Below are 22,594 nucleotides of genomic sequence, written 5' to 3' on the forward strand. Positions count from 1 at the left end.
GCTGCCTGCAGTGCCGGCATCCCATATGGGTGCCAGTTCGAGTCCCAGCTGCTCCACTTCCCATCCAAGCTCTCTGCTATTGCCTGGGAAAGCAGTAGTAGAAGATGGCCCAAGCTCTTGGGTCCCTGCATCTACATGGCAGACCCGGAAGAAGCTCCTGGCTCCTGTCTACGGATCAGCACAGCTCCGGCCGTTGCAGCCAACTGGGGAGTGAACTAATGGATAAAAGCGCTCTCTCTCTCTCTCTCTCTCTCTCTCTCTCTCTCTGCCTCTCCTTCTCTCTCTGTGTAACTCTTTCAAGTAAAATAAATAAATCTTAAAAAAAAAAAAAGATATGGGGCATTTACAGATCATTCTGTTTAACACCTCATTTTAGATAATGGCACAGAAAGAAGAAATGTTTCTAAAATATCATAGATCTTGGCTACAGAGAAATCTCATGGATCACAATCTCCATGAAAGGCTCTGTTTCCTTCTCTCATCTAATCCTCCACAATAATGCTTAGCATATGGAAGGTGCTTTGCAAATATTTACTGAACGAGAAAACAAACGGATCAATTCAAAAAAGGGAAAGAGTAAGATTTGTATGTAGCTCAATGCCAGTGAAAAATAAACAGTATCAGGGAAATAAAGGACTACTGACCAGTTAGCAGCTAGGCTTCTCTACCTAGATTAAAAACCATCCAAAGTGCAGCTACCCAACTCTCTGGAAAACAAACTCTTAAAAGCTTCTGAGCTTTGTGCTTCGTCTTTCTGGTCTGATATTATGATTGGCAGACACATATCAAGCCTTAAAAGGTAACAGCTACAATGTTCACATTTCATAGTCTCATTTGCCCAAGGAAGATTTCATACCCAAATCCTATTTCAACAAAATGAGACAGAACCATATTCAGAAGCAGCTATAAAATTTTAATCTAAAGATTTGGGCATACAGAAAGCATTTTACATAAGTTCTCTTGAGATTTTTAATCATGACAGGAGATGAGGGCCCCAGAAAAATAAATCTCTTTCCAAAGGTCTTAATCCTTGGTCTCTGCAGTAAAGATAGTCACTTCATAATCCAACAAATATTTTCTATCACTCACATATTACTTGGTAGGATATCCAAATAATTACCAAATTTCTGATAGGATATCCTACCAGATAATATGGCTTATCAAATAAATAGGCCTATTGGTTTCTAACTATAAGGACTGAATATAGCCTGACAGCAACATTATGGCCCAGTGATCAATATTTACATACATGGGTGTTTTTATTCTACATTCTCCTATTTATTAGGATGGCAGTTGGGGTTGGTAGCTTCTAGTCTTCTCCTAAGTGTTATGTTCAAGAGAGTCATCTACTGCAGTGGGCTTTATTCAATGTTAGTTTTGTCAAATGTAGCAAGAGAATTCCAGTGACTTAGGAAGTCATTAACTACACTTCAATCTCCTACTGCTAAGTTTGCAATAAGCTCCCCAAGCTCTACTTCAGCCACATTTAATTTTTAAGAATCTTCTAAAGAAAAAATGTTTCACATATGATTTAAAAAGGACGCTGCTTGATAAAAAGTTGGACTGTGTTCAAAATAAATCCATCCCGGTGTCACCTCCTCTGGTTGTTCTGGAAAGAAAGGACACTGACACATAAGGAGGTAACCAAGATGAAAAGGAGGGAAAAGATACAGCTAGAAGTGAAGAAATGACACAGACCCCCCACATACACACTTTAAAAACTTTATTTATATAAAAAACTCATTTGTTTTTAAAAGCATTAACAAGAAAGAAAGAAAATGAGAAAAGATATGGAGCAGAAGGCATGCCCCTTAGTAGTGTTCGGTGAGAAGGTGGGATTTTTGGTTCTCTGGAATTGAATGTTTAGTGTTTTTATAAATGAGAGAAGGAAAAAAAAAACAGTTAAAGGTCCCCAAAAGCCCATGGCTGTTCTATTACCCACATCCCACCGAAAAGAGAGCACCAGGAAAAAAGCAGAGGAGGGCAAGAGAAACCAAGAGTCGAGTCAGGTGGGGATGGGGCAACTTCCCCTGTGCAGTGTGCTCCGGGGATCACGGATAACATAAGGTAGAAGGGAATAGGAAGAAATGGGAGGGGGAGAGGCAAATAAGGAGTTTTAACATATGGGGAAGGGGGGTGAATTGTGCACTTTTCTCCTACCCCATAGCCTCAATACATAAGGGAAGGGGAAAAGAGGGATAAAGAATTCCAGTTGCATTGAACAGAGCTTTCAGATTAAGGGGAGTAGAAGGCAAATAAGGAAAAGGATCAAAAAAAAAAAAAAAATTAACCCGCATAGCAGCTGATTCCTCTAACCCAATCTGCTAATACACACTAAAGCAAGAGGGTGCAATATTAGCAAGAAGGAGGAAATCGGGAAAGATGACTTCCCTACGACCCCTTCAGAGATGATGGGAAATTGTGGGCAACTAAAGAACAAGAGTCACACCACGCATTCCTCCCATTAATTCCACTTTGAGATTTATCAGAATGGGATTTTTGCAAAACCCCAACCTGATGCTGTTGAGCAAAAGCTTGCTATGGCTAAACTCAAAAGCTACGCCAATCCCCAACTGAGAATCTGAGGTTCTCTAGGTCACCTCTCCTCTTCTTTCTATTACTGAGGGCCAATAGTGGGCAAGAAAGCAACAAAATAGAATTTGCAAAATCATGAGAAATGAGACTGCAGAGGTAAAGAAAGGCACATGGAAGGGAGGGAGGAGATACACCCCAGGCCAAAGGCACAAAGAAGAGGCAAAGCCAGGGGCAATCCCCACATTATAAGGGTAAAGGGGACAGGAGTTATATACATCAAGTCCTTAGTTGGCCAACCAATCCAGGGAGGAGGCAGGGGATGAAAGGGGAGGACAAGGAGAAATGGAGAGGGGGAAGCCAGCTTTGAAGCTTCCTGCCAGTTTCAGACTAACCACTTCATGTACATTCCTACTAGCTCCTCCTAGAGGCTCCTCTTCTTTCCAAAAGACATCTTTCTGCTCCTTCTCAACCAAAAGTCTTCCTTGACATTCTCCTCTTTAAACAGTTTCTTGCAAACGGCCAGGCCAAGTCAGCAGACATATCACAACGCGGGAGAGGAGGGCTAAGGATAGCCTCAGCGGCTGCAGCCCAAAGTTGACATGAGGCTTGTAGAAGAGATGGAGTCTGTAGGTCTTTGATGGTCCCTGCCCCATAGGTGAGGAGAGCAAGAATTCTTAATCCCAGTTCTAGAAGACCTTCACTTACTCAAGGGCCCTTGCCAGGTGGAATGTGCCAATGTTGCCAGCCTTCTTTGCTTCAAAAATAGCCATTAGGAGTAAAGGAAGAACTCATACTTCCCAGTCTCCAAAAGGAAATAAAAAGTCCCTTCCCCACCAGGGGAAAAAAATCTTGATTAAGAACCATCAGTTTGTCAGATTGCTCAACACTGCATATATTGCATATAAGTTCCAATTCTTCCCATGGCTTCCAGTGAAGAAGATTCCCACTCTCTCCCTCCTCTACACACGGCCAAGAGTTCAAGGGAGAGTTGGCAAAAAGAGCTAATCTGCAGCAGTTTCTCAAAATATGCAAATAACTGAGTCAAGCTTCTTGGGAGAAACTGGAGGGAATGGGGGCGGAGGTGGGTAGGACATTTAAACTTCACTGGAAGAAGTTGGGAGTTGATATAAAGAAGGCAGCCACTTAGGGCTATAAGAGCAGGAGGCAGCCTGGCAGTTGGCACAATAGTCCAGCGAAGAAAGGAAAAAAATCATCAGTCCATTTCACCACCAAAAAATAAAAGTACATATATTATAAGCCCAGATGGAGCGGAGATGGTGGTGCTAAATCTTCTGCTGTGGGAAGAAAAGAGAAAGAGGATGTTAATAGAGCTGGGAGTAAGGAGACCCCAAAAAAGACAGTTGAGTAAATCTGGAGGAAAGCAGCACACAACCAAGAATCAGATCACCAGCTGCAGGCCCCAGCTTCTCAAGAGGTAATAATCAAAGGAGCAGAGCCCCCTGAGCCCCGCAAGGCTGAGACCTGGTGTCTCGGGTCTGATCAGGTCAGCATGATTGGCGAGCTGACACACAGGAGCCTTCTTCCTCAAGTCTGATCTCAGGAGAGACTGGAGGACATACCATGGAGGGGTAAGACACTTGGTGCCCCTCATCATCCAAAACCAACACATCCAACTCTTCCTCCAGAGATTCCCGTCCCTCGTCCTGCTGTGAACACATGCAATTTGTTAGTATGAGTGAAGAGAAAGGAATCTCGTGAGAGTGTGCCAGACCGAGTGCAAATCCCAAAATCTATAAACTCAAACAAAACAAGATGACAGTAAGAGAAGGGCACAACATTCACACAGGCAGGTTCAGGAAGAAGGCAAAGTATGAGAACAGATCAGTTAGTGTTAGTCATAACAGTAACACATTTAGACTTCCCTTCCCCCATCTTGACCACAGCAGAATAATAACCCAACAAATCCCAAAATGAATCAAAAACTCCCACTTTTTACTGAAAACACCAACAAGAAAAGGGTCTTTCTCTCTGTACCTTTTTTTCCTATTTCATAAAATATGCAGGCTTCAAAATAGAACTAGTCTTAGATGGCCAATAGTATATAACAAGAATTTACCATCAATGGTGCTCCCTTCAATGGCTCCATATCACCTAGATCCCCGGATCGATCCAGTGTTCTGTTGTGGTCCCCTCTCTCATTAAGTGTGGAATAATTGTTATCTAGTGAGAAAGCACACAGAAACATGACCTTACCCTCTCAAGTACAATATATATCAAACAGGTAAGTATGAATTACATATTTCTGACAGAAATTGAGCTTTGCCAAATGTTCCAGAAAGGCATTAATGCTTAATTGTCCCTGAAACCAACAGGAAAGACAACATACATGAGACACCCAGAGTACAACACATAATAACAAAGCTAAACTGAAGAGATCTGTTTGTAAAGAGTATTGCAATTAAGCAAAAGGAGAGCAAAGTAAGCTACAATAGTTGGGAAGGACCTGGCAAAGGAAAACATGAGCTTAAGCCTTTAGGAATGAAGAGAACGTAGAAAAGCAAACAAGAAAATGGTATTATGTGAGCAAAATTTAAATAAATTTAATGACTGGCCAATGCTTTTCCAGTATGATAAATACTGAGGATATTAGAAAAACCTATAGAGATAAATAGCTCTAAATCCTTAAGAGGCATCAATCACCTACCTAGTAATTTTGTGTTAGATCCCATACTGCTCATTTGAATCTCTTCCCGATCTGGTTTCTTATCTATAAGGAGTCAGAAAGTTATCCAGGTCAAAAACCAACTCTTTAAACTCTAGACACATCACAAAAATTACTCTTTGGTCTACAGCAAGTGGTAGCACTTAACACTGGCCCCCAAGGGCCTTTAAAAGTGGCCCTAAAGGGCTGGCACTGTGGCATGGTAGGCTAACTCTCCATCTGTGGCATCGGCATCCCATGTAGGCGCCGGTTCTTGTCCTGGCTGCTCCTCTTCCAATCCAGCTCTCTGCTTATGGCCTGGGAAAGCAGTGGAAGATAGTCCAAGCTGCATCTGCATGGGAGACCAGGAAGAAGCTCCTGAATCCTGGCTTTGGATCGGCCCAGCTCTCCAGCCATTGTGGCTATCTGGGGAGTAAACCAGCAGATGGAAGGCCTTTCTCTCTGTCTCTTCCCCCTCTCTGTAATTATAACTCTCAAATATAAATTTAAAGAAAAAAAAGTGGTCCTAGGGCCGGTGCTGTGACACAGCAGGTTAAACTGCTGCCTTCAGCAACAGCATCCCATATGGGTGCCAGTTCGAATCCCAGCTGCTCTACTTCCAATCCAGCTCCCTGCTAGTATGCCTGGGAAAGATGGTCCAAGTTCTTGGGCCCCTGCATCCACGTGGGAGATCCAGAGGAATCTCCTAGCCCAAGTCTAACCGATGTTGCCATTTGGGAAGTGAACCAGCGGATGGAAGATGGGTGTGTGTGTGCTTGTGTCTTATCTCTCTGTAACTCTGCCTATCAAATTAAATAAATAAATTTAAAAAAAAAAAAAAAAGTGTCCCAAGTGGCAGATGTTGCAGAACAGTGGGTTAAGCCACTGCTTGGGACAAACCATGTCAGAGTACCTGGTTTGAGAACCAGCTAATCCTAGCTCTGATCCAGTTTCCTGCTAATGTACCTGCAAGGCAGCAGATGATGAGTGGGCTCCTGCTACCTACGTGGGAAGACCTGGAAGGAGTTCCTGGTTCTTGGCTTCAGCCTAGCATAACCTTAGTTGTTGTAGATGTTTGGGGAGTGAAGTAGATTGAAGATCTCTCCCTTTCTCTAGGTGTATGTTACTTTTGCCTTTCTTTCTTTCTTTTCTTTCTTTTCTTTCTTTTCTTTCTTTTATTTTTTATTTATTTATTTATTTATTTTTGACAGGCAGAGTGGACAGTGAGAGAGAGAGACAGAGAGAAAGGTCTTCCTTTTGCCATTGGTTCACCCTCCAATGGCCTCCGCGGCCGCCGTGCTGCGGCCGGCACACCGCACTGATCCGATGGCAGGAGCCAGGTGCTTCTCCTGGTCTCCCATGGGGTGCAGGGCCCAAGCACTTGGGCCATCCTCCACTGCACTCCCTGGCCACAGCAGAGAGTTGGCCTGGAAGAGGGCAACCGGGACAGAATCCGGCGCCCCGACCAGGACTAGAACCCGGTGTGCTGGCGCCGCAAGGCGGAGGATTAGCCTAGTGAGCCACGGCGCCGGCTACTTTGCCTTTCAAATAAATAAATAAAATATTTTAAAATAATAACATAATAAATATATATAAATAATAATAAAGGGGCCAGTGCTGTGGAGCAGCAGATTGTCACCACTTATAAGGTTGATACCCCATACTGGAGTGCTGGTTTGAGTCCCAGCTGCTCCACTTCTGATACAGCTTCCTGATAATACACTGCCTAGGAAGGCAGTGAATGATGGCCCAAGAATTTGGGCCCCTACCATCACATGGGAGACCAGGATGGAGTTTCTAGCTCCTGGCTTCAGTGTGGCCCAGCCCTGGCTGTTGAAGCTATTTGCAGAGTAAACTAGAAGATGGAAGCTCACTCACTCTCTCTCTCTCTCACAGGTTCTGTCTTTCAAATAAATAAATAAATATTTTTTAAAAAAATAAGATTTATTTATTTATTTGAAAGAGCTACAGACTGGCTGGCGCCGTGGCTCACTAGGCTAATCCTCCACCTTGCGGCGCCAGCACACCGGGTTCTAGTCCCAGTCGGGGCGCCAGATTCTGTCCCGGTTGCTCCTCTTCCAGGCCAGCTCTCTGCTATGGCCCGGGAGTGCAGTGGAGGATGGCCCAAGTGCTTGGGCCCTGCACCCCATGGGAGACCAGGATAAGTACCTGGCTCCTGCCTTCAGATCAGCGCGGTGCGACGGCCGCGGCGGCCATTGGAGGGTGAACCAACGGCAAAGGAAGACCTTTCTCTCTGTCCCTCTCTCTCACTGTCCACTCTGCCTGTCGGAAGAAAAAAAAAAAAAAAAGAAAAAAGAAAGAGCTATAGACTGAGAGATCTTCCATCTGTTGGTTCACTCCCCAGATGGCTACAATAGCCAGGGCTGGAGCAGTCCAAAGCTAGGAGCTTCATCCAGGTCTCTCACGTTATGTATAGCAGGGACCTAAGCACTTGGGCCATCCTCTGCTACTTTTCCCTTGCCATAGCAGGGAGTTGAACAGAAAGTGGAACAACTAGGACATGAACTGGTGCACATCTGGGATGTTGGCATCGCAGGCAACAACTTTATCTGTTAAGCCACAATGCCAGCTCCAATAAATATAATAAACTATAATAATAATAAAAATAATAGGGGCCGGCACCATGGCTCACTTGGTTAATCCTTTCCCTGCGGCACTGGCATCCCATAAGGGCACCAGGTTTTAGTCCTGGCTGCTCCTCTTCCAGTCCAGCTCTCTGCTGTGCCCTGGGAGTGCAGTGGAGGATGGCCCAAGTGGTTGGGCTCCTGCTCCCACAGGGGAGACCAGGAGGAAGCACCTGGCTCCTGGCTTCGGATCAGTGCAGTGCTGGCCGTAGGGGCCATTTGTGGGGGTAAACCAACGGAAGGAAGACCTTTCTCTCTGTCTCTCTGTCTATAACTCTACTTGTCAAATAAATTATTAATAATTTAATATTAATAATTTAATATTGTTAATTATTTATAACAATAATATTAATAATTATTAAAATAATGAACAATAAAAGCAATATTAAAAATTAGGAGCATCTCTAAAGAGCTTTCAGTTGATGTGGGTTATGTGTGTTAATATTATCATACTGAAATTTAAATATCTATTTTACTTAAAATAACAAGTTTACTACATGTTATCATAAGTAGTATCTTAATTTTAAAAAGTATTGTTTAAAAAGATGTGCAAAAATGTAAAAGTTGTACAGTTTTTTTTAAGATGTATTATTTATTTATTTATTTGAAAGACAGAGTTAAAGAGAGGTAGAGCCATAGAGAGAGACAGTCTTCCGTTCCACTGGTTCACTCCCCAAAGGGCCGCAATGGTCAGAGCTGAGCTGATCCAAAGCCAGGAGCCAGGAGCTTCTTCTGAGTCTCTCACATGCTTGCAGGGGCCCAAGGACTTGGGCCATCTTTCACTGCTTTACCAGGCCATAGCAGAGAGTTGGATCATAAGTGGAGCAGCCAGGACTCGAACCTGTGACCGCATGGGATGCTGGCACTGTGGACGGTGGCTTTACTCACTACGCCACAGTGCTAGTCCCTGCCATTAATTCTTTTTTTTTTTTTTTTAAGATTTATTTTTATTTATTTATTTGAAAGAGTTACACAGAGAGAGGAGAGGCAGAGAGGTTCCATGGCCTCTCTACCCATGTAGGAGATCCAGAAGAAGTTCCTGATTCCTGGCTTCGGATCAGCTCAGCTCTGATGTGGCCATGTGAGGAGTGAACCAGCAGATGGAAGATCTCTTTATCTCTCTATAACTCTGACTTTCAAATGAATAAGTAAATCTTTTAGGAAACACGAATTAATACCATATAGGCAGAGATCATTACTTTTATTCCAGGTTGTGGGAATAATCACAAGGGGTTAGAGGCCAGTGATTCAAAGAAATTCATGATTTTGAGGAAGAATATGTTGACTGAGGGAGAAGTAGTTCCAGTCCAGATCCCTAACTGCCTGTTACTATCTACTACAGATATTTACATATCTGTAAATATGGAATTATACTAAATATATATTCTGAAATGGTGAAGGGAAAAAAAAAAAAAACACAGAACAAATTATGCTGGTATTTCAAACATTATTTAACATGTTATAACAGAAGCAGATATGCTTTCTAAAATAAGTATTTTATTAAAATTATAAAATATAATTTCCACTTAAAGCTCAGACAGCAAATTTTGAAAATTATTTTCCTCAACTTGATATACTAACTACATTTATTCTGAGAAAATATCTGTCAAATACCCACATCTGAATCACAATTGGTCTGCCAATGATTTTTTCAAGTAAAAATGGTGTTCTCAGTACACACTGTGGTACAGAAGGCCTTAGCTTACAACATCAGCATCCCATATCACAGTGACAGTTCAAGTCCCAGGTGCTCTACTTCCCAATGCAGCTCCCTGCTGATGTCCTTGAGAAGGCAGTGGAAGATGGCCCAAGTACTTGTGCCCTTGCCACCCATGTGGGAGACTCAGAGTTTCAAGCTCCTGGCTTTGGTCTGGTTTAGCCCCTGCCATTGTGGCCATTTGGGGTATGAAACAGTGGAAGAAGATCGTTCTGTCACTCTGCCTTTCAAATAAACGATAAATAAACCTTAAAAAAAAAAAGTGATGTTCCATTGAAAAAGTGGTTAGTTCAACCAGTAATTCACAGTAACTCAAACAATAGCACACATGCTTTTCCTTGCAACACCATCATGCTTTGGCATGCAACAGAGTGATACTGTTTACTTCATCGATACAGATTATTAAAAAGATGGGTCCAAGGGTAGAAACATAATAAAATTATCTTTTACAGTTTCATCAAGTATATTCTTTAGTGAAAACGGTTTTTATTCCCTAAATGCATGGTAATGAAGACAACAATGAATGACTCAGTTTGTGGTCACTGCCCCTATCTGTGCTAAGTCACCATCAATAAGCATCACTATTTCTGTGCTATTGATACAAACAGCCACACTGTGGGGACCCTTGGGCCACTCTACCAGAACCAACTGATTGAGGAGAAGCCCAATATCATTCAGGTAACAAGGGTCATAATATACACTTTAAATGAAAAGTAAGTAAAAATTTACCCAAAAAACCATGTTTCATTTCTTAGGGGAAAATGTGATCGTTCTCTTAGCAAAAAATGATTAAAAAGATACAACCCAAAACAGTGGTTATCTCTGGATAACAGAAATAAAGTGATTCTATTTGCTATATTACATGGCATTATGTGCAGACTCCAAAGCAAAAAAAAAAAAAAAAAAAAACAAAAACAAAAAACAACAGAGTCTAGGGTTCACTTTCCAGAGATTTTAAGTTCATAAGAAAAGATTGAAGGATCATACTCAGCTAATTGCCTGTTTCATTTTGATTTCTAATGTTTAGACCTACCTGTTCTTGGGTTACAATCCTGGAGCAAAATATTATTCTCCTTCCTCAAAAGACTAGCTCATTCAAAATAACTATGTATCCTAAGTTCGAGAGCCCAGTAAATAGCAGCAGGAGTGGTTAAAAGGAGAGGGGTTGGCCCCCTGGATACTGTACCTGCTTTTTGGTTGCGGTCAATGAGAGGGAGAGTGCTATCATCATATGAATGACTGCTCTGGCTTCGGGAAGCATTGTTTAGATTCACCTGGAGGCAAACACAAAATGTAATAACATCATTAAATACTGAATTCACCCATATCTTACTCCATATCTTATTTATGGGCATAAATCTCTAGGTTCCCATTGTCAAATACAACTCTTACGATCTTTTAAAGATTTATTTCTATTTATTTGCAAGGCAGAGTCACATAGAGAGAAGCCTGCAACAGCTAGGGCTGGGCCAGACCAAAGCCAGGAACCAGAACTCCATTCAGGTCTTCCACATGGGTGACAGAGACCCAAGGACCTGGCCCTTCATCTGCTACCTTCCCAGGCACATCAGCAAGAAGCTGAGTTGGGAGCGAAACAGCTCCAACTCAAACCAGCAGTCTGATACAAGATGCAGGCGTCCCAAGTGGTGGCTTTACTAGGTGCACCACAACGCCCTTTGAATACATTCATGAAAAGACAAGTTGTAAGAGTTCAATATTCCATAGTCAAAAAAACTGATATTATGCCTGCTATTCATGTTCCTAAACAGGAGATTACCAAGGTTCAAAGCACTCAAACTATTAGAAGAAAACCATCATAGAAAATGATAAATACCCACACAGGGCAGCAGATCTGGGAAGCCATCACACAGGCCACCATCATTACTCATCACCATAAACACTCTCAGTACATTATGACATACATGGAGACCAGAGCTGTTTCAGCAGTGCCTTCTCTTTTGAGGAAGAATAAAACTAATAATTTCTTTACTAACTAATGTGGGTTTAAAAAAAAAGTGTGATGACAGGGAAAAAAAAAAAAAACAAAAAAAAAAAACAAAGAAGGCAGAAGCATTACCCTGAAACCAAGAAAAAAAAGGCAAAATTCTTGCTCTCCAGTGTTATACCTGGAAGTCTGATTTCTTCCATCCTTCTTTCTCCAGTGGCTTCCGCAGTTCTTTATACCCCCAGATTGTCTGTAATACAAGTGCTGCGGCTCGAACTTCCTTTTCTGAACGATTCCTTTTGAGGAAAGTAATACCATAGGGAAGTTGGTTATAAGACTAGGAAAGCAGCTTAGAATTTATACCTTCTAATTAATGGAAGAATATAAGCCCTAAAATGGGCGAAGTAAGTTTTTACCAAGCCCTGTACTCTGTCCCAACAGCAATACAAAACAGTGCTCAACATAAGAGTCCACTTTAAATTTATGGATCAATATTAAGGCAGAAAAATCCAGCAATATCACTCCACACGGAGGTAAGAGGAAACAATCTGAGAAAGCAAGGAAGGGAAGCTCCTTGCCAGCAACCCCCTCTCTGTTCAGATTCCTCCAGCTGGAGTTAAATGGTGAGCTCACCCTGATTTGTTGATCAACACCAGCTTCTCAATACCCTGTGTCTCTCGAAGCTTTTTGGCAGCCTCCAAGTTCTCGGCAATAACCTCATTGATGGTGTTCAAAATAGAGACCACAGTGTCCTCAGAGAAATTCCAAGAGGAGTTCTGCTGTCCCCCGGGCAGATTCTTCACCAAGTTAGGAATAGCATGTTTACCTATAGCAGTAAGACAGAAGGAACGCATGCAAGGAGAACAGGCAGGTCAGGCCCTGAGGAGCCACTGACTGCAACTAACTGCGGTCATACAATTGACCTCATTATTCTATAGGACTGCCATATCACAAAGGAGAAGGACTTAGAATAGCCAAGGATTTACTGTCCTGTCCCTACTATTCCTTTAAACTCCCCTTCTTCAACCACACTGAAGCAATGTTTACACTGTATAGCAAATATACTACACCCAGTCCTTTCAGATACTCCTAACAAAAGCAGAATGCTAATTACTACAATAATTCAGTGGCACAGAGTCATGAATTTTTAAAAAATAGGTAATCTGGGCTATGCCTCTAATTTGTTACATACTATAAACCCTGGACAAATTACTTGGTTTCCATGACCCTCAGTTTCCTTATCTGATACACAACAGTACTTCAAAAAGTTTGTGGGAAAACAGAATTAAAAGATAAGTTTATTCTGGTGCCAAACAATTTTGTAATCCATGCAGGTTTTTCATAATACCTATTTCCCCTGAAATACTTTTATATTTTAAAAAATTGGCCTTTGCAAAGTGGTGGGAATTAAGTGAAAAACAGACACACATGCTTAACAATGCACAGTACCAAAACAAGGGCTCAAAAAAATGCTACCAATTATCATTCTGTTTTTGTAGCCATCACTTCCTGTCCTTCCAAGAAGTAGTCAACTTCAACTCTCACCCTTGGATTCACAAACCATGGACAGCTAGAGTCCCTCACTTATGTCATTTCATTAAAGAAATTATGAGCACCTGCTAGAAGACAAGTATATACTAGATGCTGAAATCACAGTCAGCTTTCAATTCCTCACCAATCAATTCTTTGTTGCGGGCATCCACAGCCAGATTCCTCAGTGCTCCAGATGCAGCTTTCACTACACGCTCGTGTTCACTGGTCAGGAGGTCAGCTATGGCAGAAAGAGCCTTTTCTTGACGCAGGGCAGAGCGGATGTATCGACCATACTAGAAATGGCAGAAAGAGGCAGAACAGATTACAAAAATGGCGGCAAGCTAGTTATCTAAGTTCTCCCTATTCAAATCCATTTTCTAATAGGTTCTTACCGTCCAGCGCCCAGCACACAAGTTCTGGATAGCTCCAGCTGAGGCTTCTAAAATGGCAGGAGTCTTGCTTTCCTTGAGGAGGGAGATATATATCCGAACCACCTCTGGCTGAAATAAGAGTTCATAGCCTGCACAAGAAAGGGCAAGAAGGCAGAGGATGCTAATCAACACCGGACAACAGAACGGCTGGAGTCTGACCTTAGTACTCTGGATTGATGGATTTATGTTCCTTAACCAATCTGCCCCCTAAACTGTCCCAGCCACTCAACAGTATGCTCAGTCACAATATCATGTCTCCTCCTTCTTTTTTTTTAAGATTTATTTATTTATTTGAAAGAGTTACAGAGATAAAGAGATCTTCCATTCATTGGTTCACTCCCCTGAGGGCAGCAATGGCCAAGCCGATGCCAGGAGCCATGAGCTTCCTCCAGATCTCCCACGTGGGTAGCAGGGGCCCAGGTACTCAGGCCATCTTCCACTGCTCTTCCCAGATCATTAGCAGGGAGCTGGATTGGAAGTAGAACAGCCAGGACACAAACCAGCACCCATATGGGATACCGGCACTGCGGCAGTAGCTTTACTTACTACACCACAATGCTGGCCTCACCATGCCTTAAGAATAATTAATCTGGGGCTGGCACTGTGGTGCAGCAGGTAAAACCACCGCCTGCAGTGTTGGCATCCCATATAGGCGCCAGTTTGAGTCCCGGCTGCTCCATTTCCAATCCAGCTCTCTGCTATGGCCTGGGAAAGCAGTAGAAGATAGCCCAAGTCTTTGGGCCCCTGTACCCACGTGGAAGGCCTGGAAGAAGCTCCTGGCTTCGGATCAGCTCGGTTCCAGCCACTGCGGCCAATTGGGGACTGAACCAGCGGATGGAAGACCCCTCTCTCTCTCTCTCTCTCTCTCTGCCTCTCCTCTCTTTGTAATTCTGACTTTCAACTAAATAAATAAATCTTTAAAAAAAGAATAATTAATCCATGGTAACAGCAGAACAGAAAATCAAACATCACATTCAACTCCTCTTTCTCCTTCTCTCCCACTGCTTACCCTGGCCCTGGTTCTACCACGAGTCTGCAGGGAATTCATTTAGCTCATTGACAGCACTCAAAAGATTGATCATCTCACATGAATTATTCTTAACTTAGCCTAGTCATTCTCCCCAGCTTTACTATTATTAAGTAAAAGGGTCCATGGCAGACATAACAACATTTAAAAGCTCCATAATCATGAAATTTTATACCCTGTGAACTTTGGACTCATTGTACTGATGAACATAAAGATACAGATTGTGCTCAAGAAGCTTCTTTTAACAGTAAGGAGTAAGTCCCAGGAACTGCAGTGGCCACAAAGGGTACTCATTAGGGCCTTATAATATCCTGAAGTAATCTGAGTAATTGCCTCAACAAGCATTCCTTTGTAGTTACTGCCCTAATACTATAGCTTCCTAATGCTTTCACCACCACTTCTAATCCTTGAGTAAAGAAGAGAGAACAGTAAACACATTGCATAAAGTCTGCTGTTAGGCTACCAGTGCCATATGTGTGTGGACTATGTTTATGAGACTTTGAGAGACTGAGAGGAAAAAGACAACTTACCTCGAGCAGGACTAGTTCTTTTAGGGAAATCCACTGTATCATTTACTGGATCCTCTGTGGGTTTCTTCCCTACAGAAATGAAAAAGAGGAGGAACAGGAGTAAAGAAGCTTAAGAAAGGAAGACTCCATCAGGCAAATTTTTCATTCTTCAGTCAGAATCTCTGGATCAGAAATGCATCAAGAGGGACAAGAAGGGAGGGCAGAGTCCAGCTTGTCCCAGCAGGGGGCTACACAGAAACAAGGACAGAAAACAGGCAGCAGACAAGACAAGGACAGCCACTGTTGCTATTGCCTGAGTTCCAGTAACAGGGACTGCTGCCCAGAAATAGCATGCCATGACCCATCAGCTCTGAATAGCTAAGATCTTCCTCAACGAATTTTCCTACATGCATCCACAGGGAAGGAAGGGTTAGGCAGGAAATACTAGGGAAGGCTAAAACCAAAACATGCAAATTAGAAATAGACAAGCGCCTTAAAAGATTCCACTCACCTCTGGAGAACCACTCATCTTCCAGTGCGCCGCCCAAGATGGAAAGCAGAAAGAAATGAAAGTAGAAAGCAGGAGAAAGATGTCAATAGAATCGTGAGCAAACAAGCAGGAAAGCACAGAAGAAAAGAAAACACAGTGAACACAAAGGGGGATGGGAGAGAAGGTCCCAGATTACTTGAGTTCTCATCCTTCTTTACCCAGTCATTGCTACCTATACCACCACGACCACCACCACCACCACCACCACCACCACCACCACCACCAAATGAATGATGTACACAACACAAGGGAAGCAGCACCACAGCAAAGACACCCTTGACCAGTAGACTCCCACACTGCTTGGCAAGTCTTTTGTATTTAAACCTAAAAGTGTTCCTTACTTTTCCTTGTCCCACACTGACGAGCAAGGAACAAGAAACTACAACTCACCTTTGCCCTTCTTGGCCCCAAAGCAACTGGCAGCATGTGGCCCAGTATTGTTGGCAACACTGGGAGGCGCCTCTTGGTAACGCTCTGCCTGTGGGATCTCCCGGTGAACTTGATATGATAAGTTCCGAAGCAGGCAAACACAATTCTCCACAAGCTTAGGGACACAAGACAAAAGGCTCAATGAGAGAAGACGGTGCCTATCGTGATTTTCCACCAAATATATTTTCCATAACATGACTGTTAAAATATCAGTCTTCAAAAGCACAGCCCAATCCGTCACCTCATAAGCCTCAGGCTTCTTAATTACAGGCTTCCATGAGCCTGTAGCTTCAGGCTAACGGAAAGTCCATCCATTGGCTTCTGCCACTATTTGGTGTACCATTTTTATTTTTTCTTTTTAAAGATTTATTTATTTATTTGAAAGGCAGAGTTACACAGAGAGAGGAGAGACAGAGAGAGAGAGGTCTTCTATCCAACTGGTTCACTCCCCAGTTGGCTACAACGGCCGGAGCTGAGCCTATCTGAAGCCAGGAGCCAGGAGCTTCTTCCTGGTCTCCCACATGGGCACAAGGGCCCAAGGACTTGGGCCATCTTCTGCTTTCCCAGGCCATAGCAGAGAGCTGGATTGGAAGTGGAGCAGCTGGTTATCGAACCGGCTCCCATATGGGATGTTTGTGGCTTAACCCACTGCACCCCAAGGCTGGCCCTAAGGCAGTTTTCTTTCTTTCTTCCTTCCTTTTCTTCCTCTCCTTTTCCCTTCCCCTTCCCCTTCTTTCCCCTCTCCTCCCCTCCCCCCATTCCCTTACTCTCTCTCTTTTTCCTTAAAGATTGATTTTATTTATTTGAGAAAGTTAGAGAGATCTTCCAACCGTTGGTTCACTCCAAATGGCTGCAACAGCCAGGCCTGAGCCAGACCAAAACCAAGAGCCAGGAGCTTCTTCCAGGTCTCCCAGATAGGTGCAGGGGCCCAAGCACTTGGGCCATCTTCCACTACTTTTCCAGGTGCATTGGCAGGGATCTGGATTGGAAGTTGAGCAGCCACTTCCGAACCAGCACCCATATGGCATGCTGTCATAACAGGTGGCGGATTTACTCACTTTGCCACAATGCTGGCATATGGGAGACCCAGAAGAAGCTCCTGGCTTCGGCCTGGCCCAGCCTGGGCTGTTGTGGCTATCTGGAAAGTGATCCAGCAGATGGAAGATCTCTGTTTCTCCTCTCTAACTCTGCCTTTCAAATAAATAAACCAAATAAATCTTGGAAAGAAAGGATAAAAGAGAAAAACTGTCTTCTTCTAAGTTGAATGCCCACTTTAGAGAGAAGAGACTGGTATAGATATTTACCATTACCTAAAAACTTTAGATGACAGGTCTGCACTACAGTTACTTCAAGGTTCCAGTATAAACAGAACTCACTCAGCTATCAACTTACCTTGCTGTCTGAATCCTTCTGTCCAATCTCAGCCTGAACAATGAAAACGAGGGCATCAACTAAGCCATCACATTCCCGAAGTTTCCGGCGAGCTTCACTCCTCTCTGAGCTTACATTCCTGAGGGGAATTCAAGAGAATATTCAAGACAACCCAAATCCAGATCCTCTCTTAAGATGCCCTCAACATCTCTAAGCTTCCTCAATACCTTTTCTATTTACTGACACAGTCAACACCTATTAGAAGCAAGGCATTGCAGTTGACAGAAAGTTGGTTAACAGGTCCCAACACTCAACTTTAATAACCCTGTAGGTAGGGTGGAGGTTAAAACATATACAAACAACAGGAATTGATACTTCTTGACTGGATGTGCAAACGGGATGGAGCACAGAGATATATTCTATTCCAAAGACGAAAAGATTGCATTACATTTATAGGATATAGAAAGAAGAAATCAGGAAAACATAGACAAAACAAAGGCATTTGAATTTAGCCTCAAAAAGTAAGAAACCTTTCTCTCTCTCTCACTGTCCACTCTGCCTGTCAAAAAAAAAAAAAATTAAAAAAAAAAAGTAAGGAAAGAAAGGCACTGACAGACAAAATAAAGTACTTCCTTCCTTATCTATACCCCATCCTCCTAATATTGTATTCCTTTTGTTGCATTTATTAATGTAACTGAGAGCAGGGACAAACACATAAGCCCAGGCCCAGACAAGCACGTTATGTAGGGTAGGTATTGAATGTACTGAACAAATTTTTACCAAATTAGATGAACAAAGTCAAAAAGAGAAATAAAAGTGAGAAGGATGTAGAGGGAATAGCAAGCGATCAATATAATCATATGTGTTATATGTGTTATAAACCAGAGAGCAGCAACAAAGGTAGAAAGACAGGATGGGTTACAGTATGCTATACAAATAGGAATGGAGATTGAATAACCAGCTAATGAGTCTTTATTTTAAAGAAATTTAAGCCAATCTTCAAAAATTCAGTCTTCATATTCTCAAAGCCACTATCATTACCTAAGGCACCCAGCTGTGTTGGTGAGCACCGACTCCCACTCAATATGGCGTGGCTTACAATCTTCATTAGGTTCCCTTTCCCAACCAGAATGTGGAATGATTACTTCATCTGTCAAGGCGTGCAATGCATGGTCCACAATCTCCATTTTGATTGAGTCATGGGATGAGAGATTCCACAGGGTTCCTGGTGGAGACAATGTATCAGACAGTGCTCCAATACCCAAGACAGCGTGTGGAAAACATCAAAGGAAAACCCCCTAGTCCATCACTTCTCAGCCTTTCCCATGATCAAATTCCTTGTAGTAAAATTCAAACTTTTGTCAGTGGACCCACAATAAAACATGTAGTTTGCATTATAGCTCAACACAAATACACATTTCATGAAATAAAGTTTCATAAAACAATACTATAAACAATGCTGACCTATCTATCCCACAGTTTCACAATCTCAGCACCACTGACACTTTCGGTTAGATAATCTTTTATTGTGGCAAGCTATCCTCTCCACTGCCGGATATTTATCAGTATCCCTGACTGTTACTCATAGATTTCAGTAGAAGTCTCTACTGCTACGCTGTCATAACTTGACAACCAAAAATACCTCTGACATTACACATGTCCTGGGAGGGGCACAAATCACCATCAACTAAAAACCAATAGTCTTTACTATTTCTTTTTCTTTCTTTCTCTTGGAATGCTGACTGTAATTCACAAAGTTATTTTCAATTCATACTAATGGACCATAGTCCACAATATGAAAAACCACTGTTCTAAATAAAGCAAGGACCGGGGCTGGCACTGTGGTGCAATGGGTTAACACCCTGGCCTGAAGTGCCAGCATCCCATATGGGCACCGGTTCGAGACCCAGATGCTCCTCTACCAATCCAGCTCTCTGTTATGGCCTGGGAAAGCAGTAGAAGATGTCCCAAGTCCTTGGGCCCCTGCACCCGTGTGGGAGACTGGGAAGAAGCTCCTGGCTCCTGGCTTCAGATTGGTGCAGCTCTGGCCATTGAGGCCAATTGGGGAGTGAATCATCAGATGGAAGACATTCTCTCTCTCTCTCTCTGCCTCTCTATGTAACTTTGACTTTCAAATAAACAAACAAATCTTTAAAAAATAAATAAATAAATAAATCAAGGACCAAAAGCTCAAATATCCACATGGGCCAGGCAAGTAAGTCAAAACAGACATTTACTTTTATTTGAGAAATATAGATAAAAAATACCTATCAACTCACTGGCTAACTCCCCAAATGCCCACAGTTGGCAGGGGTTGGCCAGGGTCAAAGCTGAGAACCAGGAACTCAATCCAGGTCTCCCACACACTTGTGCCATCACCACTGACTATCAGTGTCTCCACTGGCAGGAAGCTGGAGTCAGAAGCTAAAGCCAGGAATCACATCCAGGCACACCAATGTGGGATGCAAGTGTCTTAACCACTAGCCTACATACCTACCCTATACCCCCCCGGCAGATTTTTTTTTTTAATTACAAGAATGTAAATTTTTTAAATTGACATTTAGTTTTCATATTTGGGAGAAGAACCTCCTATATGGGAGAAGTCAATCACAGATAATAGAATGCATTAGAGATTATTGTAAACCGGTAAGCACATGCTCCAAAACAACTCAGATCCAATAATGCCAGGCAGGAAAACAAACTCATTCTCAGTGTCATCATCTTAACAGAGGTCAAGAATCTGGAGTGGCAAGTGAAATCTTGAATTTTAGACATGAGCAAATATTTAAATTTCAAAATCCCTGAATGATGCAAACCAATCTATAAATTGGATCTGACAACCACATATTTGTTGGCAGCATTCTTGATCAGTACTGAAATAAGATGGTAAAATTCTTTCTCTAATTACTGCTATTAAAAAATGCAAAATATATTGGAATTTTAAGACTGATATTTTTAAATAAAAATGTATTTGGAAGTATGAAGTATTATGTTTTGGCAGTTTGGTGAATGATCCAACTATTATTGAATGTAAATGGACCTCAGATTTGCAAAATAAATAAAATGTACAGATCTCAAAAAAGAAAATTGGATCTGACCCAGCTCAACTTTTATCAAAAGTACAAGAACTGGAAACTCTTATAGCTCCCAATGACCTTAATCTAGCAATTTTCCTTAGGCCTAGGACTTACCAGTAATGACTTCAGTGAGGTCCATATCACGAGCCTTTCGCAGCAGCCGCACAAGGGCAGGAACACCATCACAGTTTTTTATGGCAATTTTGTTATCTTGGTCACGCCCAAAAGAGATATTTTTTAGCGCTCCACAGGCTCCAAGGTGTACTTCCTTTTTTGGGTGGTCTAACAATCCCACCAGTACTGGGATGCCCTTGAGCTTCCGCACATCGGTCTTCACCTTGTCGTTGCGGTAACACAAGTGTTGCAAGTATGCAGCTGCATTGGATTTGACAGCATCCAAGCGGAATCCCAGCATGGCAATCACCTCTGGCAGCTCTGGCTGTCTCCAGTTGGGAGGAGGGGGCCCTCCCTTACGCAGGCTATCCAAGCTTGCTAAGCTTCCTCGCTCGTGCTGGGCCAAAGGAGCCCAATAGTACTGATCCGAAGGCACCTCCTCACCAATCATGTCTTCATAGCTCCTGCAACGTTTTGGAAGGACCAAGAGAAAAGAGAAATACATCAAGTCTAGCTTTGCTGAACATTCTCATTACCATTCACCTCTAAGGAAAGATAAACCTCAGCTCTAGGACACTGATCTTATCTGCATGAATGATATCCTGATCAATTTTCCTTTAATGAGACAGGAAAAATTAGAGTAATTTCAAAAGCACCTGCAATTGGCTTAAAACTACCTTCTTTTTTCTATGAAGTTTGGCTCAGAACGGTAACAGGCATTTAACAAAGTTAATCACAGAGGAACCAAATCCTGATTAATCAGCATTTATTTGTCAGCAGCTGTTAACTTCTCTAGATAGATTAAAATAAGCCTTCAGGGGGCTGGCATTGCGGCATGGTAGGTTGGGCCACCACCTGTGATACCATCATCCAAAATGAGCCTTGGTTCAAGTCCCAGCTAACTCCACTTCTGATCCAGCTCCCAGCAGCAGAAGATGGCCCAAATCCTTGGGCCCCTGCACCCACATGGGAGACCCGGATGGAGTTCCTGGTTCCTGGCTTTGGCTTGGCCCAGCCCCAGCTGTTTCAGCCATCTGGGAAGTGAGCCAGTGGATGAAAATCTCAAGATCTCTCTCTTGCTCTCTCTGCCTTTCAAATAAATAAATAGATTTAAACAAACAAACAAAAAGATGTATTTATTTATTTGAAAGGCAGAGTTACAGAGAGGCAGAGAGAGGTCTTCCATCCCTCACTCCCCAGGTGGCCACAACAGCAGGAGCTGTGCCGATCCGAAGCCAGGAAGCAAGAACCTTCTCCAGATATCCCATGCGGGTGGCAGGGATCCAAGGGCTTGGGCCATCTTCCACTGCTTTCCTAGGCCATAGGAGAGGGCTGGATCGGAAGCGGAGCAGCCAGGACTCAAACCGGCACCCAGCACCCATATGGGATGCCGGCAATGCAGGCAGCGGCTTTATCCCAATAAATAAATCTTTAAAAAGAAAAAAAAAATCTTCAGGACACCAAAGTTAACCAAAGCAATGGACTCAACACCACAGAAGTCGGCAAAGTATGAGAACAGATCTTACTAGCCCTTCACTAAACAGGAAATGAGGTATTAACACATAGGAAACAGGGATAAAACCCTTACACACATTGAAGTATTCAAGCATCTCCTTTCCTATTTTCAGAATAGGATAAAGAAAATAATAAATAATAATAAAGGACTTCTTGCTACATCATATGTAGATCTATCTTTGGTACTGATGAGTTATAAGCTTGAAGATTAATTTTCACAGTTCAACGCAATCCATTTCTGCTGCTCAACAAATGTTTGCAATGATTTTCATCTTTCATTTTCTAAAGGCAATATCTCCAACTATCATGTAGGATGCCCAGCCAAAAGGAACAGAGACAAAGCAAATGAAGGTAAGAGAAAAGTCAAACCAGATTCTTCCTGTTTCAGTACTACTAACCACCACTAGAGGGTGAGTCTGTCACACTATTATTTATTCATAACCACCAGGAAGAAGAAATCCATTCCTTTATCTGTGAGTCGTCTCTCTAGCTCCCACTGGAGGAGAATCTATTGTACAGAACTCTCCAAGTAAG

At 42.6% G+C, this 22,594-nt stretch overlaps 1 protein-coding gene across 50 annotated transcripts in view; it reads right to left on the reverse strand.

The window, feature by feature from the left end:
- Nucleotides 1-1,706: 1,706 nt before the first annotated feature.
- The window catches only part of CTNND1 (catenin delta 1), a 60,343-nt gene continuing 39,455 nt past the window's right edge, over nt 1,707-22,594 (reverse strand). For 18 of the 50 annotated variants that reach the window (XM_070070122.1, XM_070070024.1, XM_070069960.1 and 15 more), the window contains 15 exons: nt 20,546-21,009; nt 18,396-18,579; nt 17,376-17,493; nt 15,945-16,098; nt 15,516-15,533; nt 15,026-15,094; nt 13,430-13,557; nt 13,180-13,330; nt 12,138-12,330; nt 11,686-11,800; nt 10,746-10,833; nt 5,201-5,263; nt 4,613-4,716; nt 4,018-4,202; nt 1,707-3,827 (listed from right to left, as the gene is read on the reverse strand). In XM_070070122.1, coding sequence (XP_069926223.1) covers nt 4,041-4,202; nt 4,613-4,716; nt 5,201-5,263; nt 10,746-10,833; nt 11,686-11,800; nt 12,138-12,330; nt 13,180-13,330; nt 13,430-13,557; nt 15,026-15,094; nt 15,516-15,533; nt 15,945-16,098; nt 17,376-17,493; nt 18,396-18,579; nt 20,546-21,009 — 2,011 coding nt within the window. In that variant the 3' untranslated portion in view covers nt 1,707-3,827; nt 4,018-4,040. Of the gene's footprint in view, nt 3,831-4,017; nt 4,203-4,612; nt 4,717-5,200; nt 5,264-10,745; nt 10,834-11,685; nt 11,801-12,137; nt 12,331-13,179; nt 13,331-13,429; nt 13,558-15,025; nt 15,095-15,515; nt 15,534-15,944; nt 16,099-17,375; nt 17,494-18,395; nt 18,580-20,545; nt 21,010-22,594 lie in introns of all 50 variants that reach the window. The other 32 variants (XM_070070069.1, XM_070070145.1, XM_070070083.1 and 29 more) reach the window with 9 other exon arrangements.

Source organism: Oryctolagus cuniculus, chromosome 1 (assembly GCF_964237555.1).
Source record: "Oryctolagus cuniculus chromosome 1, mOryCun1.1, whole genome shotgun sequence".
Taxonomy (NCBI): Eukaryota; Metazoa; Chordata; class Mammalia; order Lagomorpha; family Leporidae; genus Oryctolagus; species Oryctolagus cuniculus.